Source organism: Camelus bactrianus, chromosome 15 (assembly GCF_048773025.1).
Source record: "Camelus bactrianus isolate YW-2024 breed Bactrian camel chromosome 15, ASM4877302v1, whole genome shotgun sequence".
In the NCBI taxonomy this organism is placed as follows: domain Eukaryota; kingdom Metazoa; phylum Chordata; class Mammalia; order Artiodactyla; family Camelidae; genus Camelus; species Camelus bactrianus.
In genome coordinates this window covers 69,074,692-69,097,589 of record NC_133553.1, presented here as the reverse complement: position 1 = coordinate 69,097,589, position 22,898 = coordinate 69,074,692, and the positions used below count along the sequence as shown (strand labels likewise).

Genomic DNA, 22,898 nt, shown 5'->3' with positions numbered 1-22,898 from the left:
TTTAATTTCATTCTTTTATACATGGCTGTGCTGTTTTCCCAACACCACTATTGAAGAGACTGTCTTTTCTCCATTGTGTATTTTTGTTTCCTTTATCATAGATTAATTGACTTTAAGTGCATAGGTTTATTTCTGGGTTCTCTATTCTGTTCCACTGATTTATGTATCTGTTTTTGTGCCAGTACCATACTTTTTTTTTTTAAATTACTGTACCTTCATAATATAGTCCGAAGTTAGGGAGAAAGATACCTGAAGCTTTTTTCTTTTTTCTCAAGATTGCCTTGGCCATTTAGGGTCTTTGTAGTTCCATACAAATTTTAAAATTATTTGTTCTAGTTCTGTGAAAAATGTCATGGGTACTTTTAGGGGTTGCATTAAATCTGTAGATTGCTTTGGATAGTAGGGACATTTTAACAATATTAATTCTTCCAATCCATGAACACAGGGTATCTTTCCATTTATTTGTATCATCCTTAATTTCCCTCATATTTTCTCATAGTTTTCAGAGTATGGGCTTTTTTTTCACCTCCATGGTTAAGTTTATATATTTCTAATGCAAAAATCACCTTGCATTCCTGAGGTAAATCCAATTTGGTCAATTCTGTATTCTCTTTTTATATATGACTAGATTATTTTAGATTGTTTTATCTATTTTCATGAGTGGACAGGCCTGCCATTTTCTTTCCTTACATTGTTTTTGCCTGGTTTTCTACCATGACTTGAGGGGGTTGTTTTCTTTTTTCTTTTTCTCTTTTTTTCTTTTTTAACGTCTAGAAGAGTTTGTATAAGACTGGCATGATCTGTTCCTTGAAAGTTTGACAGAATTTGACTGTAAAACCATCTAGGATTGATCGGATAAAGAAGTTGCGGTATATTTACACAATGGAGTACTACTCAGAGATAAAAAAGAATAAAATAATGCCATTTGCAGCAACATGGATGGACCTGGAGATCATCATTCTATGTGAAGTAAGCCAGAAAGAGAAAGAAAAATATCATATGATATTCATGTGTGGAATCTGAAAAAAAAGAAAAAGAAAAAAAGAGGACACTAATGAACTCATCTACAGAACAGAAACAGACTTGGCAGACTTAGTAAACAACCTTTTTGCTACTGGGGGAAAGAGGGTGGGAAGGGATAAACTTGGGAGTTTGAGATTTGCAAATGTTAGCCACTATATATAAAAATAGATAAAAAACAAATTTCTTCTGTAGAGCACAGGGAACTATATTCAATATCTTGTAATAACCTTTAATGAAAAAAGAATATGAAAACAAATGTATGTATATATGTGTATGACTGGGATGTTACGCTGTACACTAGAAATTGACACACTGTAACTGACTATACTTCAATTAAAAAATTGAAAAACAAAGTTAATCCTTTCATTTTAGACCTTGTTCAAGAACTTTCTAAAAGATAAGTCTACCTTCTTAATTTTTAAGTTCACTTTTTCTTCAGCAATTCTGGATCTTGCAGTCTCCGAGTCATCTTTATAACTAGTTCTCACTGTGCAGGGCTGAACGAAAGAAGGCAGAATTTAGACCAGCTGGACATATTCTCATAATTCCTTTTTAAACTGATCTGTAATATCAACATTTCCTTGTAATCTGTTTCTTTCTTTGAAAAGTGGCATGTAGACAATTTTTATTTAATTGATGATCATCTCACCATAGTTAAAAAGTTAAAAATAGATTCAAGAAGTGTTTGAATCAATTCATGATATCCATGGGCTACGAAGGGAAGCTATAGGTGTTTGAGATATGTCCCTAACTATCTGAGTTGATGTTAGAGAGAGTGACCACCATCTCTCACAAATCATTTGATTTTTTCCAATCATTCATTTATTTACTCTTTCAAGAATCTACTATGTGCCAAGCAGAATGATATATCCTGGTGACACAAAGATGTAAAAGTCTTATCCTCAGGTGACTCACAGTCCACTTGGGGCCTGGCCATTAATGACAAATCTCAGAAATATTAAGCCATCCATACACAAAAATTAAAAAAAAATCAATACTAAGGATAGCTAACTTTCACTAAGTATTTATTATACACTAAGTAATTAACATACATGATCTCATTTAATCCCCACAACTACTGCATGGGGCAGGAATTAATCACTAAGGCTTAGACGGCTTAGACAGGCTAAGTACCTTCTCTGAAATGACACAGGTAGGAAGTAATAGAAATGGGATTTAGGCTCAGGCAACCAACTTCCAGAGCCCTCAACCTTCTGAGAATGAGAAAAGTTGCTCTTGCTAATCTCTTGATAAGGACACCAGATAAAGTAAAACATTAATGGAATAAAGGAATTAACCATGAGGAAAGCAGAGGCAAATTGGGAAGATTTCAAACTATGAACCATACACACACTTTACCCACAAAGAGGAACTACAAGCAACTTATGGGATAATGTATTATTTATAAGCAAACAGGAAGTTCCTGGAAGAATCATTAGCAGGGACACAAGATAGAAAGCTGGTTTCCTGCATTGTAAAGCTCTTCTAAACAGTGCTAGCCTCAGAGGGGAAGGGTATAGCTCTAGTGGTAGAGCACATGCATACACGAGGTCCTGGGTTCAATCCCCAGTACCTCCTCTAAAAATAAATAAATCTAATTACAACCCCCCACCAAGATAAAAATAAATAATACAATAATAAACAGTGCTAGCCTCTGAGTATTTTAAATAAAGACAGCAGGTACCCTCAAAGTACTCTGAGCTCTGTGCCATTAAAGATACAGTACTTTCTGGGTACAGTCACTGAAGGGAGAAAAGGACATAGTCCAGCCAGATTTATCCATGGCCAAAGAGAAATAAAAAGAGCCTCTCTCTCACAGATTCAGTTTGAGAACCCACTGGGAAGGACTCTGATTGGTGGCCTGGAGAGCTATGACTGCTTCACCTGGGTTATGGACCATGCTGGGACCAGGAAAGTAGAGGTGTTACTAGAGAAAGGGGATGCTGGACAGATCAGGAACAGACTCTACAGGTATCACTGTCATCAATTCATTCAACAAATATCTATTGAAAATCTAGGATACAGTGGGACACAGAAGTGAGTAAGACAAATTCGTAATCCCAGGGCTTAATGCCTAATGTTCAATGCAGATAGAAAAGATATCAAGTAGCTTACAGTTTAGGTGAGAAGACAAAATGATTACACAGTAAAGCAATGGTGAACAATTCTATATGGTATATAATTAAGCACTAAATTGTGCAGTGCAGATCACAAGCGATGTGGTTGTTCTAAGGAGAGGAAAATCAATACAGTAGTCACAAACCTGAATTAGGGCTTAAAGGATGGGGAGGGTTTGGCTGGAAGAGGATAGCGGAAGGAATTCAAAGGAAAGAAGAGAGAATTCAGGGGAAAAGAGTACAAGTGGAGGAACAGAGACAAAAGGATAGTCAGTGAGGAGACTGATTTGAGGAAAGCAGTGTGTATGTAGTAGGTGACAGAGCTCATACACCAAACAGCAAGGCTGGTGACCCTCCCCCCTCCATCAGAAAAATGTCAGTGGTCCATGATGCTGGAACAATCCACATGTCAGAATCTGATGGGAAATACATTGTTGGTTACCAACCCCTGACATCATTAGGGGGTGAAGGGAAGAGTGAGGTTTTCAATAGTATAAGAATAGTGGGCACCTCCACGTGTACAGAACCTTGGAGAAGGCCAATGTGGCCAGAAGGAACTGCTGGAGAGTGATCTGTAACTTGAATGTTGGACAAATTAAAACCTTTATTTTATTGATTACATTTTTAAGGAGTTTATTTAAAAAGTTTAAAAAAATTGAAGTATAGTTGATTCACATTTCAGGTGTGCAGCAAAGTGATTCAGTTATGCATATGTATTCTTTTTCAGATTCTTTTCCATTATAGGTTATTACAAGACATTGAATATAGTTCCCTGTGCTATACAGTTTGTCTATTTTATATATAGTAGTGTGTATCTGTTAATCCCAAATTCCAAATTTACCCCTCTCCCTTTTCTCCGTTGGTGACTGTAAGTTTGTTTTCTATGTCTGAGTCTATTTCTGTTTTGTAAATAAGTTCATTTGTATCATTTCTTTTAGATGTCACATCTAAGTGATAAGAAACCTTTAAAACTCCATAATTTGGGAATGTCTACTTGACTTCGTGATGAAAATCTTTTCATAAATTCCCATTGCTTTAGAATGCAACCCAAATGTCTTAGAACTAGGGCATAGATGGCCTTTCTTGATCTAACCCTTGCCTGCCTTTATAGCCTCACTTTTGCTGCTAGGCTCCTGTCATAGGGAACCATGGGCATGTCTCTGAAAGTTGATTTATCTGGCTTTCTCATGCCTCTGGGTCTCCTTTTTGAGTGCCCTTTTCCTCTTCCTCCAGTTGGTTAGTTCCTATTTGTTCTTCAAGACTCAGTTTGAGTATTTTCTCTTCTAGAAGGTGTAGGATTATTGATGACTTACGTAGGATTTATTGGCAGGGACTTGGGTGCCAGTGATCACTGGGTGGGGGTAGGCAGGCTTGGGACCTCAGGGCCGGGAAGCTGGTGATTGAGAACCTATTCTGAGGAAGTGGGGAAGATACAGGAGGCGGGGCACATGTAAACCAAATCTATAATCCTCTGGCACATGCTCCATTGTTCCATCAAACTTCACTTACAAAACACAAATTCAAAGATAAAATTATTAAGAACTCCGAGAAAGTAACCAAAGAGCATTCAATCCTAAGTATAGGGCCTTTCTGAATACAAGGCCCCGTGTGACTGCACTGGTCATAAGCCCGTGAAGACAGCCCTACAGAGAAGTCTGTTCATACAGCATTGGTTTTACTAGAAAATGTAATAAACCAAACTGTTCATCAATAAGCAATTAAATAAAGAAACTGGTCCAACCACACAGTAAAAAAGATCATGCAGCCAGCAGAAAATGAGACAGGTCTATAGATACTAACACAGACAGCTGTCCAACATACAAAGAGGATTATAGAATATTATGTATGTCATGATCTTGTTAAAATACTTCTATCTCTTTATCGCTCTCTCAATCTCTCTCTCTGTCTAATGGGACATTAAGAGGGATACCCCAATATCTTAAAAGTGATTAAAAAAACACAGATGAACTTATATATAAAACACAAACAGACTCACAGAGATAGAAAACAAAATTATGGTTACCAGGGGAGAAGGGAGTGGGAGGGGATAAATTGGGAGTTCGAGATTTGCAGACACTGACTGGTATACATAAAATAGATAAACAAGTTTATACTCTATAGCACAGGGAACTATATTCAATATCTTGTAGTAGCTTAAGGTAAAAAAGAATATGAAAATGAATACATGTGTATTCACGTATGACTGAAGCATTGTGCTGTCCACCAGAAATTGACACAACATTGTCAACTGACTATATTTAAATAAAAAAAAGTGATTAGAGGAGGAAGGAATTTTTACTTTTTTATATCTATAATATTACATGAACATACATTGTTTCTGAAATTAAAAATATGATTAAAAAATTCAACACTTCACACCTAGAAACACCTGTCTGAACCACAGTGAAGTATGTTGGCTTCATTTCATTTCATGACATAAAAATGCCATGGAAAATAATCTTCCTAACCTGTAAAAGACTGCTCATTAAAACCTCTGCCATTCTTTTTACCTTTTCCTTTAATTCTTACCATCGCTGCTGGGCTCTTCAACAGGGGATGCTGAGTCCATACAGCCAAGGACTCCCTTTGTGATCTCAACCACCTGAAGCCTCCTGACCCTGACTAGGTCTGTATCTTTCAGTCCTTCCTCCAATTGTTTGACCACCTCTTTTCCAGGCTGTGAAGTCAGAACAGTAATCTGGAAATAAATCAAAGAATCACATGGCTACTTTTCCTGATGTACAGAGTGAAGGACAGAAACCCTGCAGAAATCTGTGGTAGTGGCTATTGTCTTTACGGCAAAGAAGAGGATTTGATCGTAACTTGCAAATCAAATTTCATTTGACAGATTCTGGTGGGAGAGGTCTGGTGGGCAGACCATCACAGGACCCTTCCAAACAGGCTGAGCCTACCCCAGAAAGTTACCAGTGAGAGGCCATCAGTGTATTTTAGTATTTTTAGGGTTGAATGAATCACTTGCAGTATTTCTCCTGCTTAAAGTGCTTTGATTTCACTAGGAAACAAAGGAAATAGAGTCCTTAAATTCCACTCACTAAGTATCAGAGATCCTATATGCTGTTTTCTCACGGTGGTGCCTCCATGTAGATTTCTCTCCTTGCTCAACCAGGATCCAGGTTGAACTCGAAACTCCGGAAGGCAAGTATTAAATATAAGCAATTCTCTTTTGTACTTAGACACTTCTAATTGATGAAGAAGGATGCAAATGAAAGCATAATTCTTTAAACTCATTTGTTTGATGCCTGATGTTATCAGAACTCAGAGTCAGTCATGCACCCAATGGAGTATCTGTCATGACCTTCAATGTGTATCAAACAGAGAACAGGATAAGGATGACTAACAATGAAGGATCTAGATGGACTGATGGGAAGACGGCTTAGAGTCCTGAGGGCAGCATCTCTTACCTCCAGGGAAGTGTAGGTCAGAGCTGCACCCGTGGTCACGTGTCTGCTGTACTGTTTGAGCTGCTGGAGCCCATCCTCTACTGCCAGCTGCAGAGAAATGCCTTGTGGTCTGAAACAACCTTCTCTTTGCAATAAGCGGAGTTCTGAGATGCAGGCCTGCAGCCTCGCAAAGTTCCCTTTCACTTGCTGCAGAGAAAATACCAACCAAAGATGCAAATCTTTAGTGACCTAGGTTTCAGATTAACTGTCTAACTTCATGATCAATTACTCCTCAGGAGTACTTTTGCCTCCCTGAAAATCTGTTTATTTGACCAAGATCTACAGAATGCCTATTATGTTTTAGGCACTAGACCAGAGGAAGGAAAATTTGCAGTCAAAGGCTTTGATTATGTGGAGTTACTAGAAAAAGGAAAGAACGTGTTTTACATATTTACTCACCCAAAGGAACGTTCAGTTGTGACTGTTAGTTTTTGTTTTTTTCAAATTGGATAACTCATTTTTAATTTAAAGACACAGGTTAAAAGTGGAAGAATAGGGAAATATATCCTGTGCAAATACAAACAAAAAGCAAGCTGGAGTCACTATATTAATATCAGACAATGTAAACTTAAGAACAAGGAATATTACAAAAGTTAGAGAGGGACATTTTTTGAACACAATTAAAAATTTTTTTTGCATTTTTTGGGGGGTAATTAGGTCTTATTTATTTATCTTTGATAGAGGTACTGGGGATTGAACCCAGGGCCTTACGTATGTTAGGCATGCACTCTACCACTGAGCTATACCCTCCCCCACTCCATTTAGTTGTGACTGCTTAATTTTACTTTGGGGTAGTTTAGGCAAATTGGAGCCCTAGCAGCATTGCTCTTAAACATTATCTTCATTTCTTAGTCAGTCTAGGCACTGGGAGCTTCTCTATTCAAGAGTGATGTTTTGCCAGAAATGGTTAATCGTTTTAGAACTGATAAGGTCCAACCTAATCTACTCCTCAGGATCAGTCACTCCAGTAAAGAAGAGATGCTTGGCTTAGTCTGCAGTCAGGTCAAGGAAACAACATGTAAACCTCCTGGTTCTCCTCACCCTCCTCCACAAAAACTTGCTTTCAGTAAGTAATCTGATTTAATTAGACTCTAGATCAATGTTACATTTCCTAAGCATATATGTATTTTGAATAAGTGTCGAGTTAAAATTTCTGACATTATTTGAATAACATATGTATATTACATATATATATCTTTAAGATGTTTAAAGAAATAAAAGAGGGTATCAAAACCATGAACAAAGAATTAAAAAGCTATCAAAAAAGGACCAGAAAGATTTGAAAATGATCAAAGAGAATTTCTAGAAATTAAAATATAGCAATTAAAAAAACTTCAATGGGTTAACTGATAGATTAAACACCACTAAAAAGACAATTATTGAACTGGGGAATAAAACTAAAAAAGTACCATAGAACACAGCCCAGAGAGCCAAAGATACAGAAAATACAAATAAACATGTTAAGAGAAACGGAGGAAAAAGTGAGATCTAATATTTGTTTAATTAGTTCCCCATTTTAGAAAGCTCTGGTTGACCTAAATCAGTTCCCAGACTTCAGCCAACTTACAGACCCAGAAAACCTTGAATGAAGGGGATGTGGGGCTCCCTTGGGGAAGGACCCCAGTACATTACCAAAAATTTACGCTGTTAGTCTTTCTCCCAGCCTTCCCCAAAGGGACCTACAGCCTTTTACCAGGGTAACTATATATCGAGGAAAAGGGAATGATCAGACCTTGCAGGGTCTATGGGACACTGGCTCTGAACTGACACTAATTCCAGGAGATCCCAAACATTATTGCCCACTAGTCAGGGTAGGGGGCTAATGGAGGTCAGATATAGACCCCTGATCTAATCAACGAAGGTTTAGATCAGGTCCAGTTGTTCCCCAAATGCACCCTGTGGCCATTTCCTCAGTTTTAGAATGCAAAATTGGAATAGACATACCTAACAGCTAGCAGAATCCCCACACTGGTTTCCTGACCCGTGGAGTGAGGGCAATTACGGTGGGAAAGGCCAAGTGGAAGCTCCTAGAACTGCCTCCACTTGGGAAAATAATAAAAGTAACAGTGCCTTCCTGGAGGAATTGCAGAAATCAGTACCACCATCAAGGACTTGAGAGATGCAGGTGTGGTGATTTCTACCACACCCCCCTTTAACTCACCTATCTGGCCTGTGCAGAAGACAGAAGGATCTTGGAGACTGACAGTGGATTATTACACTAGGTGGTGACTCCAACTGCAGTTGCTGTACCAGATGTGGCTTCATTGCTTGAGCAAATTAACACATCTCCCAGTACCTGGTATGCAGTTGTGGATCTGGAAAATGCTTCTCCATTCCTGTCTATAGCACCCCACAGAAGCAGTTTGCTTTCAGCTTCAAGGCCAGCAATACACCCTCACTGTCCTACCTCAGGGGCATATCAGTTCTCCATAATTCAGTTCACAGGGAGTTTGATTGCCGCTCCCTTCCATACGCTATCACACTGGTCTATTACATTAATGACATGGTGATTGGACCTAGTGAGCAAACTACTTTAGCAACTACTTTAGACTTACTGGCAAGACATTTGCATGCCAGAGGGTAGGAAACCAACTGGACTAAAATTCAGGAGCCTTCTACTTCAGTGAAATTTCTAGGGGTCCATTGGTATGGGGCATATTCAGATATTCCATCTAAGGTGATGAATAAGTCTGTTGCTTTTGGAGTAGAAAAGAGAGATCTAGAGGTCAAGTTTCTTTTTAAACAGAAGTTCAACATCATTCTACTTTTAGCTCGTCCTTCATTCTTACCTCTACAAGTTGATTTTGCCAATCCTAAGCCTTTTGAGAACCAGGTGGTTTAAATTGCTTTCTTCCTTGGGTTTCCCCAGTATTGACTTGAGATTTAGCATTCTTGGGACTGTTAAATCAATGATTACTTTTCACCTGTATTATAGCTTCCAAAATTTCATTTTTTTAAAAAAAAATTTATTTTTATTTATTTTTTTGGTGGGGGGAGGTAATTCAGTTTATTTACTTATTTTTAGAGGGGGTACTGGGGATTGAACCCAAGACCCTGTGCATGCTAAGCATGTGCTCTACCACTTGAGCTATACCTTCCCTGCTCAAACTTTCATTCTGATTTTTTCTCCTCTTATTCAGCAAGCATTCAGAATTCAAAATTCAGAGGTTACATGTTATGTAGAAAAAGTCACCTTTCTATTCTAATTCTTCAGCTAACTGGTAGGTTCCTAGAGGCAATCGATATTACTAGTTTCTTAGGTATCTTTCCAGAGGTATTTCTTTATGTGAAAGAAAACATAAATAGTAAACTTTATCTTTCTTCTTACCAAAATAGAAGAGATTATGATACTCTCTTCTTGATTTTTTGCATAGTATATTGGGCAATTATTTCACTCAATAGATAAAAAGCATTGGTTTTTATGGCTACATAGTATTCCATGAAGAGATGGAACGTAAGTTTATTTAACCAATTCCCTTTTGATTGATAGCAGGTTACTTCCAATCTTTTGCTACTGCAAACAATGCTGAAACAAATAACCTTAAATCATTTTTGCACATATGAAAACATATCTGTAGGATAAATTTCTAAAAGCAGACTTGCTAGGTTAAAGGGTGTGTAAATTTTGATACTGTCACCAAGTTGCCCACTATAGAAGGTGTCAATTTCATTGTGCAGTTGATTCTATCCATGGAAGATTTTTGTTTTTAATTTTTCAGTTCTAAAATTTCTATTTTGTTTTTCTTTACACTTCTATTTCTTTGATGAGACCTTATATTTTTCCATTTGTTCTAAGCATGTTTATAACTGTTTGCTGGAGCATATTTATGATGGCTGCTTCAAAATCCTTTTCAGGTAATTCTAACATCTGTGTCTGTGTTGTCTTTTCATTCAAGTTGAGATTTTCCTGGTTCTTAATAATCATAAGTGTTTTTTTTTAAATTGTATTCTAGACATTTTGGGTATTATGCTATAAGATTCTGGATCTTGTTTAAATCTTATGCTTTAGCAGGCCTAGTTTAACACTGTGCCAGAGGGGGAAGTAAGGTTTCCACATAATTATGCCCAGGTCGGGGTGTGCCTCTATTTGACTTCTGATTATATCCCAGGAGGGAGGGTACGCTGTTACTTCTGGGTGGGGATGGAAGTTCAAGTTTTTCATATGGGGCCCATTGACACCCTGGGAGTAGGGAAGCTTTATTACCACCAGGATTTCCAGTAGGAAAAAAGTCCTAACAGTCCTAGCTTTTCACTAGAACTTCACTGACATCACCCTGCCTTGGAGGTAAAAAGGTGCCTACCTCACTGCCACTCCCCACATGGCCTCCACTCTGCCTCCTCCGACATTACCTTAAAAAGGAGGTGGGGGTGAGAGATACCTTGTTATGTTGGATGGGGTGCGGGGAGTCCAGGCCTCCTCACAGCCTCCATGGACACTATGAGGGAGGAGGTCACGTGCACACTAGGTAGGAATCAAAGGTCTGGCTCTCTGTAAGTCCTTTCTGACTATCCCAGCAGCAAGGCTGCTTCAGGAAGAGGATGTACCAGGACCTCTGAAGTCTTTCCCATCTCTGTGACTCTGAACGTGGTAAAGGGGGAGAGTGAAGATTTACATTAGTTTGAGGAAGAAAAGCAACAGCTGTCTACATGTGAGGGAGCTTTGCAAAAGCATTGGGCCCCGGCCCAGCCTTTGCTTTCTGAAACCCTACGAGGAGTTTCACTTGAGTCCTGCGTGCAACTGTAGAAAAAATATTTTAATGTTGCTGCACAGTTAGGGCTTTCTGAGAGAAAAAAAAATCTCAAACTGGGTTAAAGGACAAGTCTTGGAAATTAAAGGGTGATTGAATAGCCAGAGACCTCTGAAGAAATTTAAGAGATTTATTTCCCTGTGTTTGCATTTCAAAGGGGGACGGAAGAGGTCAGTTCCTTACATTCCAAAAGACTGTAAATGCCAAGGTTTCTTCCACTCTCTCAGGAGTGGAGGGGATAATATGTGGCCGATTCAAACTCCCGTATTAGTAATTTTGGGGTTCCTCTTCTGCAGTAATCCCCCCCCCAATATATAGGATGACATCAGGCTCTCATTGTGGTGCCTGTGGGGTATTGGAGATGGGGAACGGGCACAGTTATTGCTGTAAGAAATCTCTCAAGAAACTGCTGCTCCAGAAACCTCACGTCTGCTTTCAGGAGAATATGAACAAATACAGATATACTCACCACAAAGGGGAGGATGCACTCATGCTGATTTTGTACCATGTATAAGCTGAAGAGGGACATGCGGCTGGGGCCTACCAAGCTGCAGGCCAGTGAGAAGAAGTTCTGCAGAGCCTCACAGAGGTTGGAACAGACGTCAGCCCAGGATGGGAGAGTGATGTGCACGATGAGAAGCCTTGGAGGTTGCTGGTAAATCTGCATGCAGTGAGAGGGCCCTTTGCCAGTAGTTTGCCCATGATACATGGCAGCCCACCAGATGTGGAATTGTAGCCACACCTGGATATTCTCTACACCTACAGGGTAGAAAAGAGAAATCGCTGGCTTTCATAAACCTGAATTACATTATATACTCTGTTGAAACAATGAACACAGGTCTAGGTGACTAAGTCTAGAAAGCTTCTCTAGGTACTAATGCAAGCTTCTCTAGGCTATTCCATCCCCCCCCCCACTTTTCTTTCTTTTTTTTTATTGAGTTATAGTCAGTTTACAATGTTGTGTCAATTTCTGGTGGACAGCACAATTTTTGTCATACATGAATATACATATATTCATTTTCATATTCTTTTTCACCGTGAGCTACAAGATCTTTAATATATTTCCCTATGCTATACAGCATAAACTTGTTTATCTATTCTATATATACCTTTCAGTATCTACAAATCTCAAACTCCCAGTCTATTCCTTCCCACCCGCCTCCCCACTGGCAACCACAAGTCTGTATGTCTCTATATCTATGAGTCTGTTTCTGTTTTATATTTAAGTTCATTTGTCTTCTTTTGTTTTTTCAGGTTGCACATATAAGCGATCTCATATGGTATTTTTCTTTCTATATTTGGCTTACTTCACTTAGAATGACATTCTCCAGGGACATCCATATTGCTGCAAATGGCATTATGTTGTCATTTTTAATGGCTGAATAGTATTCCATTGTATAAATATACCACAACTTCTTTATCCGGTCATCTGCTGATAGGCATTTAGGCTGTTTCCATGTCTTGGCTATTGTACATAGTGCTGCTATGAATACTGAGGTGCAGGTGTCATTTTGAAGTAGGGTTCCTTCCAGATATATGCCCAGGAGCGGGATTACTGGGTCACATGGTAAGTCTATTTTTAGTCTAGGCTATCCCATCTCAACAGCTCCCAAGGGACCTAGATGTTTGCCTATAATGTAAGGCTGAGAATGCTTAGAGATGTTGAATGGAACTAATCAAAAACTCAAATTTCAGTCTCAAAGAAAGCTATCTGCCTTTATAGAATCTGATCTTTATTAGCATTTATTGTACTGTATTGTAATTTGTTTCTAAGACTGCCTCTGCCACTGTACTGTGAGCTTCCCAAGGATGAAGGACCTGTCTTGTCAACTGTATTTATCAGAGCTTAGCACAGTGTTTATTTGGGACATAGTAATTCTTTTTTTTTTTTTATTAATAGACTTTATTTTTTAGAGCAGTTTCAGGTTCACAGCAGAACTGAGCAGAAAATACAGAGTTCCCACGTATCACTCCCCACCCACACATATATACTCCCTTAGCCTCAACATCCCTCATCAGTGTGGCATATTTGGTACAATCGATGAACCAACATGGGCACATTATTATCAACCGAAGTCCATAATTTACATTAGGGTTCACTCTTGATGTTGTACATTCTATGGATTTTGACAAATGCATAATGACATATAGCCACCACTATAGTATCACGCAGAATAATTTCATTGCCCTAAAAATCCCTTGTGCTACATTTATTTATTCCTCCCTCCCTCCCTCCCTCTCCCCAAATCCCTGGAAACCATGATCTTTTTATTGTTTCTGTAGCTGTCCCCTTCCCAGAATGTCATTTGGTTGAAACCATACAGTTTGTCGCCTTTTCAGACTGGCTTCTTTCATTTACTAATATGTCTTTTAAGTTTCTTCCACGTCTTTCATGGCTTGATAGCTCATTTCTTTTTTTATAACTGCACACGTTTTTAAATTTACATATATATGGTGCATAGTAATTCTTAAAAATGAAAATATAACCACATTTTCCCCTTTCAGGACCCATTCAAGACCCATTCCTCACTTCAAGCTTTTCAGTGAAACAAAACCAAATATACCATTCATTTCAGTGCATTTGCTCATGCTGTCTTCTCTACCTCTGACACCCTTGCCTTCTTTGTTTACTGCCTACTTACACTTATCCCCAGGGCTCAGATTTTGGAAAGGAGAACAAATGGGAACACAGAACAAGCATCAGCAGTGAGACGGGAACACCGTTACAGACGCCCAAACATGGAAAGGGTTACAAGAGGACATAATGAACAGCTTTATACCAGTAAGTTTAATAAAATGGACAAATTGCTAGAAAAAAGATATTTAACCAATACTAAATCAAAAAGAAGATTAAAATACCTAAATAGTCTCTAACCACTGAAAACATTTAATTGGTAGTCAAATATGTTCCCCAAAAGTATCTGTAGGGCTACTTGATTCCACTGATGAGTTTCATGCTACTCTCAAAGATCAAGAATTTCAATCTTCAACAAATTCTTTCAGAAAATAGGAGAGGGCACAAGACTCATTTAATTTTTACTAGTTTAGCATAACCTTTGATACCAAAATCAGATAAAAGTATTACAGTAAAAAATTATAGGACAGTCTCATTTATGAATTGAGATGTAAAAATCCTAAAGAAAATATAAGCAAATTGAAAAACAGCAATATTATAAAAAGAATAACACATCATGACCAACTTGGGTTTATCTCAAGAACATAAGGTTGACATGGCTTTAGAGACCGTCACTGTAATTCATCACGTTAAAAAATCATATGATCAAAAATGGAGAAAAACTCAACATTTATGCCTGATAAAGAAACAATCTTAATATATTAGGAAGAGATGGTAGATATAATCTGATCAAATATGTTTACAAAAGTCTAGAGCAAATATCATTTTTAATGGTGATGCTGAAAGTTTTCCATCCAAGACAAGAGCCCACTATCATCACTTCTAATCTACACAGTAGTGCAGTTAGCGATAAGGCAAGAAATAAAAAGAAAACAAAAGGGGTTACAATAGAAGAAATGAAACTGTCGTGCAGATGATATGATATTTATATAGAAAATCTAAAAGAACATATAGTTTTATAATTTTCCCCAAGGCTCTCCTTATCTTTCACTAAATTTTATTTTTAGAGATCTGCTATTTTTTAAATGCTTAATGGCATCTTTTTACATTTCATTTTTTGTTTTGTTGCTAAAGCATAGAAATAAAATTGATTTTTATATAATGATTTTGTATTTAACAACATTGCTACACTGTCTTATTAGTTATAATAACTTATCTATAGATTCTTTTGGACTTTTTGTTCACAATCATTAATCTGTGAATAATGACATGTATTAGGATGCATGAACAAAGTCAGATCATAGCAGCAAAAAGACTATTTATTAATAGTCTTGTTCACAATTACCCTAGACTGCAAACAATGCAAATTTCAATCAACATTAGAATGGATAAATTCTGTATTCACACAGCGAGGAAAATGAATGACTAGTTACATGCAATGTGGATGGCTCTAAGAAATAGAATATTGAATAAAAGCAGCAAGACACAAAGAAATATATAGTATGATTCTATCTACATAGATTTTAAAGAGAAGCAACTATATTGTTTAGGGATGTGTACATAATGCTAAAACTATTTTTCAAGAGCAAGGGGATGATTATGACAAAAATTAGTGTAGTGATTTTCTCTGAAAAGCAAGGAGGGCATGATTAGAAAGGACAAAAGGGGAGGTTGTGGGATGTCAGCAATGTTCTATTTCTTGATCTTTATTGTGGTTACAATGGGTACTCACTTTATAATTATTAAACTACGTGTTCATAGTTTATGAAATTTTCTCTAATATGTTATATTTAACAATAAAAATATTTCAAAAAGAACACTGGACAATCATACAAGAATATATTTTTTAAATTAAAAAAAAACACAACCCCACCTCTGGGAACTGAAATGATTCTGCACAATTGTTTTTTAGCTAAAGAATTCAGGGAAAATAAAAGCTTCTTTGATCTCCCCTAGGTCCGAAAGAAAGATATTCAAGATAATTTTCAGAAACACTTCGGAACTTGGGATTTTTAAAAATGATCTAAGAGTACATAGATAGATGTGTTTCTCAAAATGAATCTGTGAAGTTATTTCCTTTCAAACTTTCCGTTTTTGGATAGTGGAAGTCAGCATTTGTTCATTCAACAGTTTTTTACTGAGCTCCAATTGTGTGCTGTGTACAGCTGAGCAAAGAAGTAAATGAATATGCTAACCTATTGGAAGTAATCTTGAACCAGAAATCCAAATCAATGAGTAATATATATTTACCAAGAAAGCACATATCATAAATACCTTTTAACTGTACTTTTAAACTAAGTGCGTGAGATCATTGTAATGCTGAGTTTGAGGCTGACACACAGAGTCACATAGACAAACAGGTACCCAGACAGAGACCTTATTTGATGTAGAATGGGATTCTGTTCTCCCTGTCCATCTTCCCTCACATCTGAAACTTCTGTCATTTTAGAGTACAGGCAGTTCTAATTTTACATGCTTCCAAGATATACAAATTTCAGTTATGATAGTTCAGTTAATTAACATCACTCCCCCATCAACACAGTTCTAATTTCAGTTACCAAGGAATATTACTCATAATTACATAAAAGTGCAAGCCACAGTCAGCTCTTCAGCCCACCAGTCGCTCCATAAATAACACATGCACATCATGATCAGTGATCAATCATGTCACCTCTTTCAAAGTTTGCTGGTGACTGGTCACTGCAGAGCTCTTACTCAGTCTCTGTACAGACGGCAGAGCATATTTGTTTTAATTACCTCCTAGTGATCACTAGTTTCCTAGTGATAAAACCACACTGACGTCTTACAAAAATAGATAACTGAAAGAGGGAATTGGCCAACAAAGATGAACGTGGAGCAAAGAAACAGTAAGTGGTAACACTGAAAGTGAGAGTTGACTTTAGATGGAATCACAGAAGAAAGAGCTGACTGTGAGAACACTGACAGCAACGCTGTTTAACAGACTTTTGATGAGCAAAAGAGGAATTTAGTAAAGGTGAACTTAGCAACACAAGTGAGCAAAGTGGTTGTGACACAAAGTATAAAGCTGCCCCAGAAGAAGCGCCACTGGCAAAAACACTTCATGTTAAGGGAACTCTGGGAGATATTTTACAAAATTGAAAGTGCAAAGGATAAAATGCTGGAAGTTGATCCAGACTTTTAGAAAGGAATAGAACAATTTGGTAAAAGGCGTAAGAAAGACACCTGCTCTACAAGTTACACCATGAGACGAAAGCAAGCACAAGGGCTGCTCAAACTATTCTTGATTAATTTTTTTTACAAAGAAAACACTTTCTCAAGTTTCTAATATTTTCAATGACAGTGCACTAAACAGATACTAGTTCTACCATTTTTCATTTCCCTGTACACTTATAACTGACAGTAAGAGAGTTTTTTTTTTTTAACATTTTGACAATTTTGAGAGATTCCAAAACAAATGTAATTGTTCCCATTGACTATTAAGATGACTTTGAATGGTTTCAGCTTGCATGGTCATTTTTAGATCCCACACTTACATGCAATTCCAAGACTGTTCTTTCAATGAGATAAGAAGCAACCCTCTTCCTTATCCCCTCAAACATGATCAGTTAATGCATCTGATGCATAGTACTAAGCAGCATCTGACTATTTCTGATCCTAGATTCTCCACTTATGCCAAGAATGCTCATTTATTGGTGTCCTCCTGTAAATTGGTTAAATCTGGGCCTTGAACCCCCAAAAGGTATAGTTACTCCCTTACCCAAAACCCTTCAATGGCTTCTAAATACACTTGGAACAAAACCTGAAGTCCTTGGCTCCAAAATTCTGCACGTGTCTCCTTCCCAAACGTCCAGCCTCATGCCATGCCCTACCTGGCCAATTCCCTTCCCTACACCACCCCATCTGCCCCTGGCTTGCCTTTCAGCTCAGCAAAGGCTGTCAGCCTTTTGCTGTGGATCCTGACCCCGGATAGTCTTTGCAGAGTATTCCCTTCCTTAACCTTACTCATGCTTTAAGTATCAGACTTTAGGTCTGAAGAGGGTAGGGTCCCTTTACATGCCCCTATAACAGAGCCTATACAATGCTTTTTATCGCCCTTAGGACATTTTGCATATGATAAATGATTCAATGGTTCGCCCTCTCACAGGGCCACGTTAAAAATTTCATGGATCCTAGGGGGGAGGGGACAGCTCAAGTGATAGAGCGCATGGTTAGCATGAAAGAGGGTCAGATTTCAATCCCCAGTACCTCCTATAAAAATAAAAGTAAACGAGTAAACCTGGGGTAGAGGTTATAGCTCAGTGGTAGAGCACATGCTTAGCATGGATGAGGTCTTGGGTTCAATCCCCAGTACCTCCATTAAAAAAATAAAATAAATAAGTAAATAAACCTAATTACCCCCTCAAACAACCTTAAAAAAATACTAAATGAATAAACCTAATTACCTCCCCCAATAAAAAAAAAATCATGGATCCTAAGCACTTTTGCTTTCATGGGCCCCTTCCTCACTTAAAAGAAAAACAATTAAAAGATCTTCTTGGAGGGTGGGGCATAGCTCAGTGGTAGAGACCGTGCTTAGCTAGCATGCGCCAGGTCCTGGGTTCAATCCCCAGTTCCTCCATCAAAATAAATAAATAAATAAAATAAAATAACACCCCTCTTCCAAACACCTAAACCTTTTCTTCGACCCTAAGGATTCACTGGTTTCTTCTGACTTCACAGAAAGTTAATACATTCTCATGGGCCCCTCCTCCTCAAGTGTCCTGGCCCTCGGCAGGGCGCCCGCCCGCAGGCCCACGAGAGGCGGCGGAGGAGACACGCCTGCCCGCCCTGCCCTCAGAGACCTGGCGCAGGGCGGACCGGACCGCGCTGGACTCGGGCCTCTGGGCGTCAGTGCCGCCCCGGCAGCTGCCCCCGGGCCGCCCACACCTGCCTGAAGGCAGGCCCGACCTCCGCCCCAGCCCATCCCGCCAGGCGCTGCCCACAGCCGCCCGCCGCCCTCAGCCATTCCCCTACCTCGAGGCGTGAGAAGCGCACAGATCCCCTTTCTTCTCACAGTCAAGAGACCGAACCCCCAGAGTGTCCAATTCTTGGCCAGCGCCTGCGCCTGCGCCAACGAAGGCGCCCCCCTCAGGCCGGGCGGCTCACTGCGGCTCAAGCCAGGGGCGCCAGGGGCGCCAGGGAAGCAGCCCTTCTTTGGATATTATATTAAAAAATTTTTTTTTCAGAGGGGTAAAGAGGTAATTAGGTTTGTTTGTTTGTTTGTTTGTTTGTTTATTTACTTAATGGAGGTGCTGGGGATTGAACCTAGGACCTCGTGCATGCAAGCGCTCTGTCACTGAACTATACCCTCCTCCTTCTTAGGTAGAGGGTTTTTAAAAAAAAAAGTATATATTTTATAATGTCATGTTTTTAAAATTGAAGTATAGTTGATGTATGATATGTTATAGGGATATAATATAGTGATTCACGATTTTTAAAAATTATACATCATTTATAGTGATTATAAAATATGGGCTCTATTCCCCATGTTGTACAACAAATCCTTGTAGCTTATTTTATACCTGATAGTTTGTACCTCTTAATCCTCCACCTCCATCCTGCCCCTCCCCCTCCCCTCTCCCCACTGGTAACCACTAACTAGTTCCTTCTCTACATCTGTGAGTGTTTCTTTTCTGATATAGTCACTAGTTGTATTTTTTCAGATTCCACATGTAAGTGAAGTAGTATTTATCTTTGTCTGACTTATTTCACTAAGCATAATGCCCTCCAAGTCCATCCGTGCTGCACACCGGAAGCTAATACAATACTTTGAATCAACTGTACTTCAATTAAAAAACAAACAAACAAAAACCAACCCATTTAAAATATGGGCAGAAGAACTGAATAGACATTTTTCCAAAAGCGGAAATGCAGGCGGCCCGTAGGAACATGTAAAGTTGCTCAACATCACTAATGTCAGGGAAATGCAAATTGAAATCACAATGCGGTATCATCTCACCCTGTCAGAATGGCTATTATCAAAAAGATCACAAATAACAAATGTTGGCAAGGATGTGGAGAAAAGGGAACCCTTGTACACTGCTGGTGGGAATGTAAATTGGTGCAGCCACTATGGAGAACAATATGGAAGTTTCTCAAAAATCTAAAAATAAAACCACCATATGGCTCATATATCCACTCCTGGGTATATATGTGAGAAAAACAAAAACATTGCTTCAAAAAGATACATACACTCTGCTATTAATGGCAGCATTATTTATAATTGACAAGATATGGAAGCATCCTAAGTGCCCATCAATAGAAGAATGGATAAAGAAGATGCAGTATATATATATGCAATGGAACACAACTCACCCACAAAAAAGGATATTTTGCCATTTGTGGCTCTTCGTTCATTTTTTTCCTCACTTCAAAAATCAGAATTTTGTAATTGGCATAAACATTTCCATTGCATCAAAAACAACAAAATACTTAAAAATAAACTCAACCACGAAGGTTACCTATACTCTGATAATTATAAAACATTGATGAAGGAAACAGAAGATGATACAAAGAAATGGAAAGAGATCTTGTGCTCATGGATTGAAAGAACCAACACTATTAAAATGACCATATCACCAAAGCAATCTTCATAGTCCATGCAACCCCTATCAAAATATGACATTTTCCATAGAACTAGAACAAATAATTCTAAAATTTATATGGGACCATGAAAGACCCCAAATTGCTAAAGCAATCTGTTGTAGTTCTTTTTTCCCTCTTTCTTCTTTTTGTTCTTTTTTCTTATGGTTTGATGACCAGAGAAGTTCTTTAAAAGCTTTAACATATGTAAAACTGGTTTGGTGGTGCTGAATTCTTTTTGCTTTTGTTTATCTATGAGGCTTTTGATTTCTCCATCAAATCTGAACGAGAGCCTTGCTGGATAGAATATTCTCAGTTGTAAGTTTTCCCCTTTCATCACTTTATATCATGCCACTCCCTTATGGCCTGTAGAGTTTCTGCTGAAAAATCAGCTGGTAACTTTATAGGAGTTCCCTTGGATATTATTTGCTGCTTTTCTCTTGATAATTTTAGTATTTTCTCTTTATCTTTAATTTTTGTCAATTTGATTACTATGTGCCTTGGTTTGTTCCTCTTTGGGTTGATCCTGTGTGGAATTCTCTGAGCTTCCTTGATTTGAGTGACTGTTTCCTTTGTGAAGTTAGGGAAGTTTTCGGTTATTATCTCTTCAAAAATTTTCTCCAGTCATTTCTCTCTCTCTTCTCTTTCTGGGACCCCTATAATGCAAATATTAGGGTGCTTCATGCTGTCCCAGAGTTCTCTTAAACTATTCTCATTTCTTTTCATTCTTTTTTCTTTTTTCTGTTCTGCAGTAGTGATTTCCACTAATCTGTCTTCTAGCCCACTAATCCATTCTTTTGCCTCATTTAGTCTATTCTTGGTTCCTTCTAGAGTGTTATTCATTTCAGTGATTTTATTCTTCAACTCTGTTTGGGTGTTCTTTATATTTTCCAACTCTGCTAAGAACTTCCCTCTGTGCATCTGTACTCTTGAGTTCTCTGAGCATCTTGGCCATCATTACTTTAAACTCTTTCTCACATAAATTGCCTGTCTCCTCATCAGTTACTTCTTCTGGGATTTTATCCTGTGCCTTTGCCTGGGAGATATTCCTCTGCCGCCTCATATTGTCTGTCTTTCTATTTGTATTTTTAGGTAAGTTAGTTACATTTCTTGACCTTGGAGAACTGGCCTTCTGGGAGACGTCCTATGTGTCCCAGCAGCACACTCCTCTCTTGTCACCCAAGGGCCAGGGTCCAGCCCGTCCCAGTGTAGAGTCTGGCCTGTGTTTGTGCATTCCTTCCACAGGCTTTGGGGTTGTTATTTTCTTACTTTTGATATTTGCCCCCTGGTGGATGAGGCTGGACTAGAGGCTTATGCAGGGTTCCTGGCGGGAGGAGCTGGGGCCTGCCCACTGCTGGGTGAAGCTTGGTCCTGGACCTCTGGTGGGTAGGGCGCTGTCTAGAGGTGTTTGTGGAACGGGAGGTCTGCTGATGGGTGGGGCTGTGTTCCCACCCAGTAAGTTGTTTGGCCTGAGGCTTCCCAGCCCTTAAGCCTACAGGCTGTTGGGTGGGGCTAAGTCTTGGTGCCAATGACACAATCAAGATGTCAGCCTCCAGGAGAGCTCATGTGGATGAACACTCCGGGAATGTCCATCACCAGCTTTTATGTCCTCAGCATAAGCTACAGCCACCCCCTACATCCTCAGGAGGACTTCTAAAACAAGCAAACAGTTCTGACCCAGGTTCCTATGAAATTGTTGGGCGAGAATAGGTTCTTGCCTCGTGCAGGACAGAATTCAAGAGCAAAGCATGGCAAAGTGAAGGCAGGTTTATTTAGAGACACACACACTCCATAGGCAGGGTGTGGACACTCTGACTCAGAAGGGAAAACAGCTTAGGAGATACACACTCCATAGGCAGAATGTGGGCCACATCAGAAGGCAAGAGAGAGAGAGCGAGCGCATCCACGAGGTGCGGAGTTGTTAGGTTTTGTGGGCTTGGTTATTTCGTATACTAATGAGCAGGACGATTATTCCAACTACTCTGGGGGACGGTCAAGGTTTTCCAGGAAATGCCCCCACCCACTTTTTGACCTTACATGGTCAGCCTGGGAACTGTCACAGCATGTGTGGGTGCACCGTGAGGCTCAAGGTCAACTGGAAGTCAAATCTTCTGCCATCTTGTCCTGTCCTCAATTGCTATGTAATTCCTCCAATGGCTGTGCCCTGTCCCCTTTCCTCCCACTTCAAAATCACTGACTCTGCCCTTGGACCTAGTAGATGCAAGATTCTGTGTATGCTTCCCAAGAGAACGAACTGTTTCCCCCAGTTCTGTGGGCTCCTGGGGTTAAGCCCCACTGGCCTTCAAAGCCAGATATCCCGGGGTCTCCTACTCCTCCCAATGCCAGAACTCCAGGCTGGGGAGCCTGACGT

General features: G+C 39.1%; 1 protein-coding gene across 1 annotated transcript in view; it reads right to left on the bottom strand.

The window, feature by feature from the left end:
- LOC141573379 (meiosis 1 arrest protein-like) overlaps positions 1–12,335 on the bottom strand; it is a 31,876-nt gene extending 19,541 nt beyond the window's left edge. The window contains exons 1-3 of the mRNA XM_074341493.1: positions 11,819–12,335; positions 6,563–6,748; positions 5,670–5,838 (exon numbers count right to left, since the gene is read on the bottom strand). Coding sequence (XP_074197594.1) covers positions 5,670–5,838; positions 6,563–6,748; positions 11,819–12,058 — 595 coding nt within the window. The 5' untranslated portion in view covers positions 12,059–12,335. The remainder of the gene's footprint in view (positions 1–5,669; positions 5,839–6,562; positions 6,749–11,818) is intronic.
- Between the last annotated feature and the right edge of the window lie 10,563 nt (positions 12,336–22,898).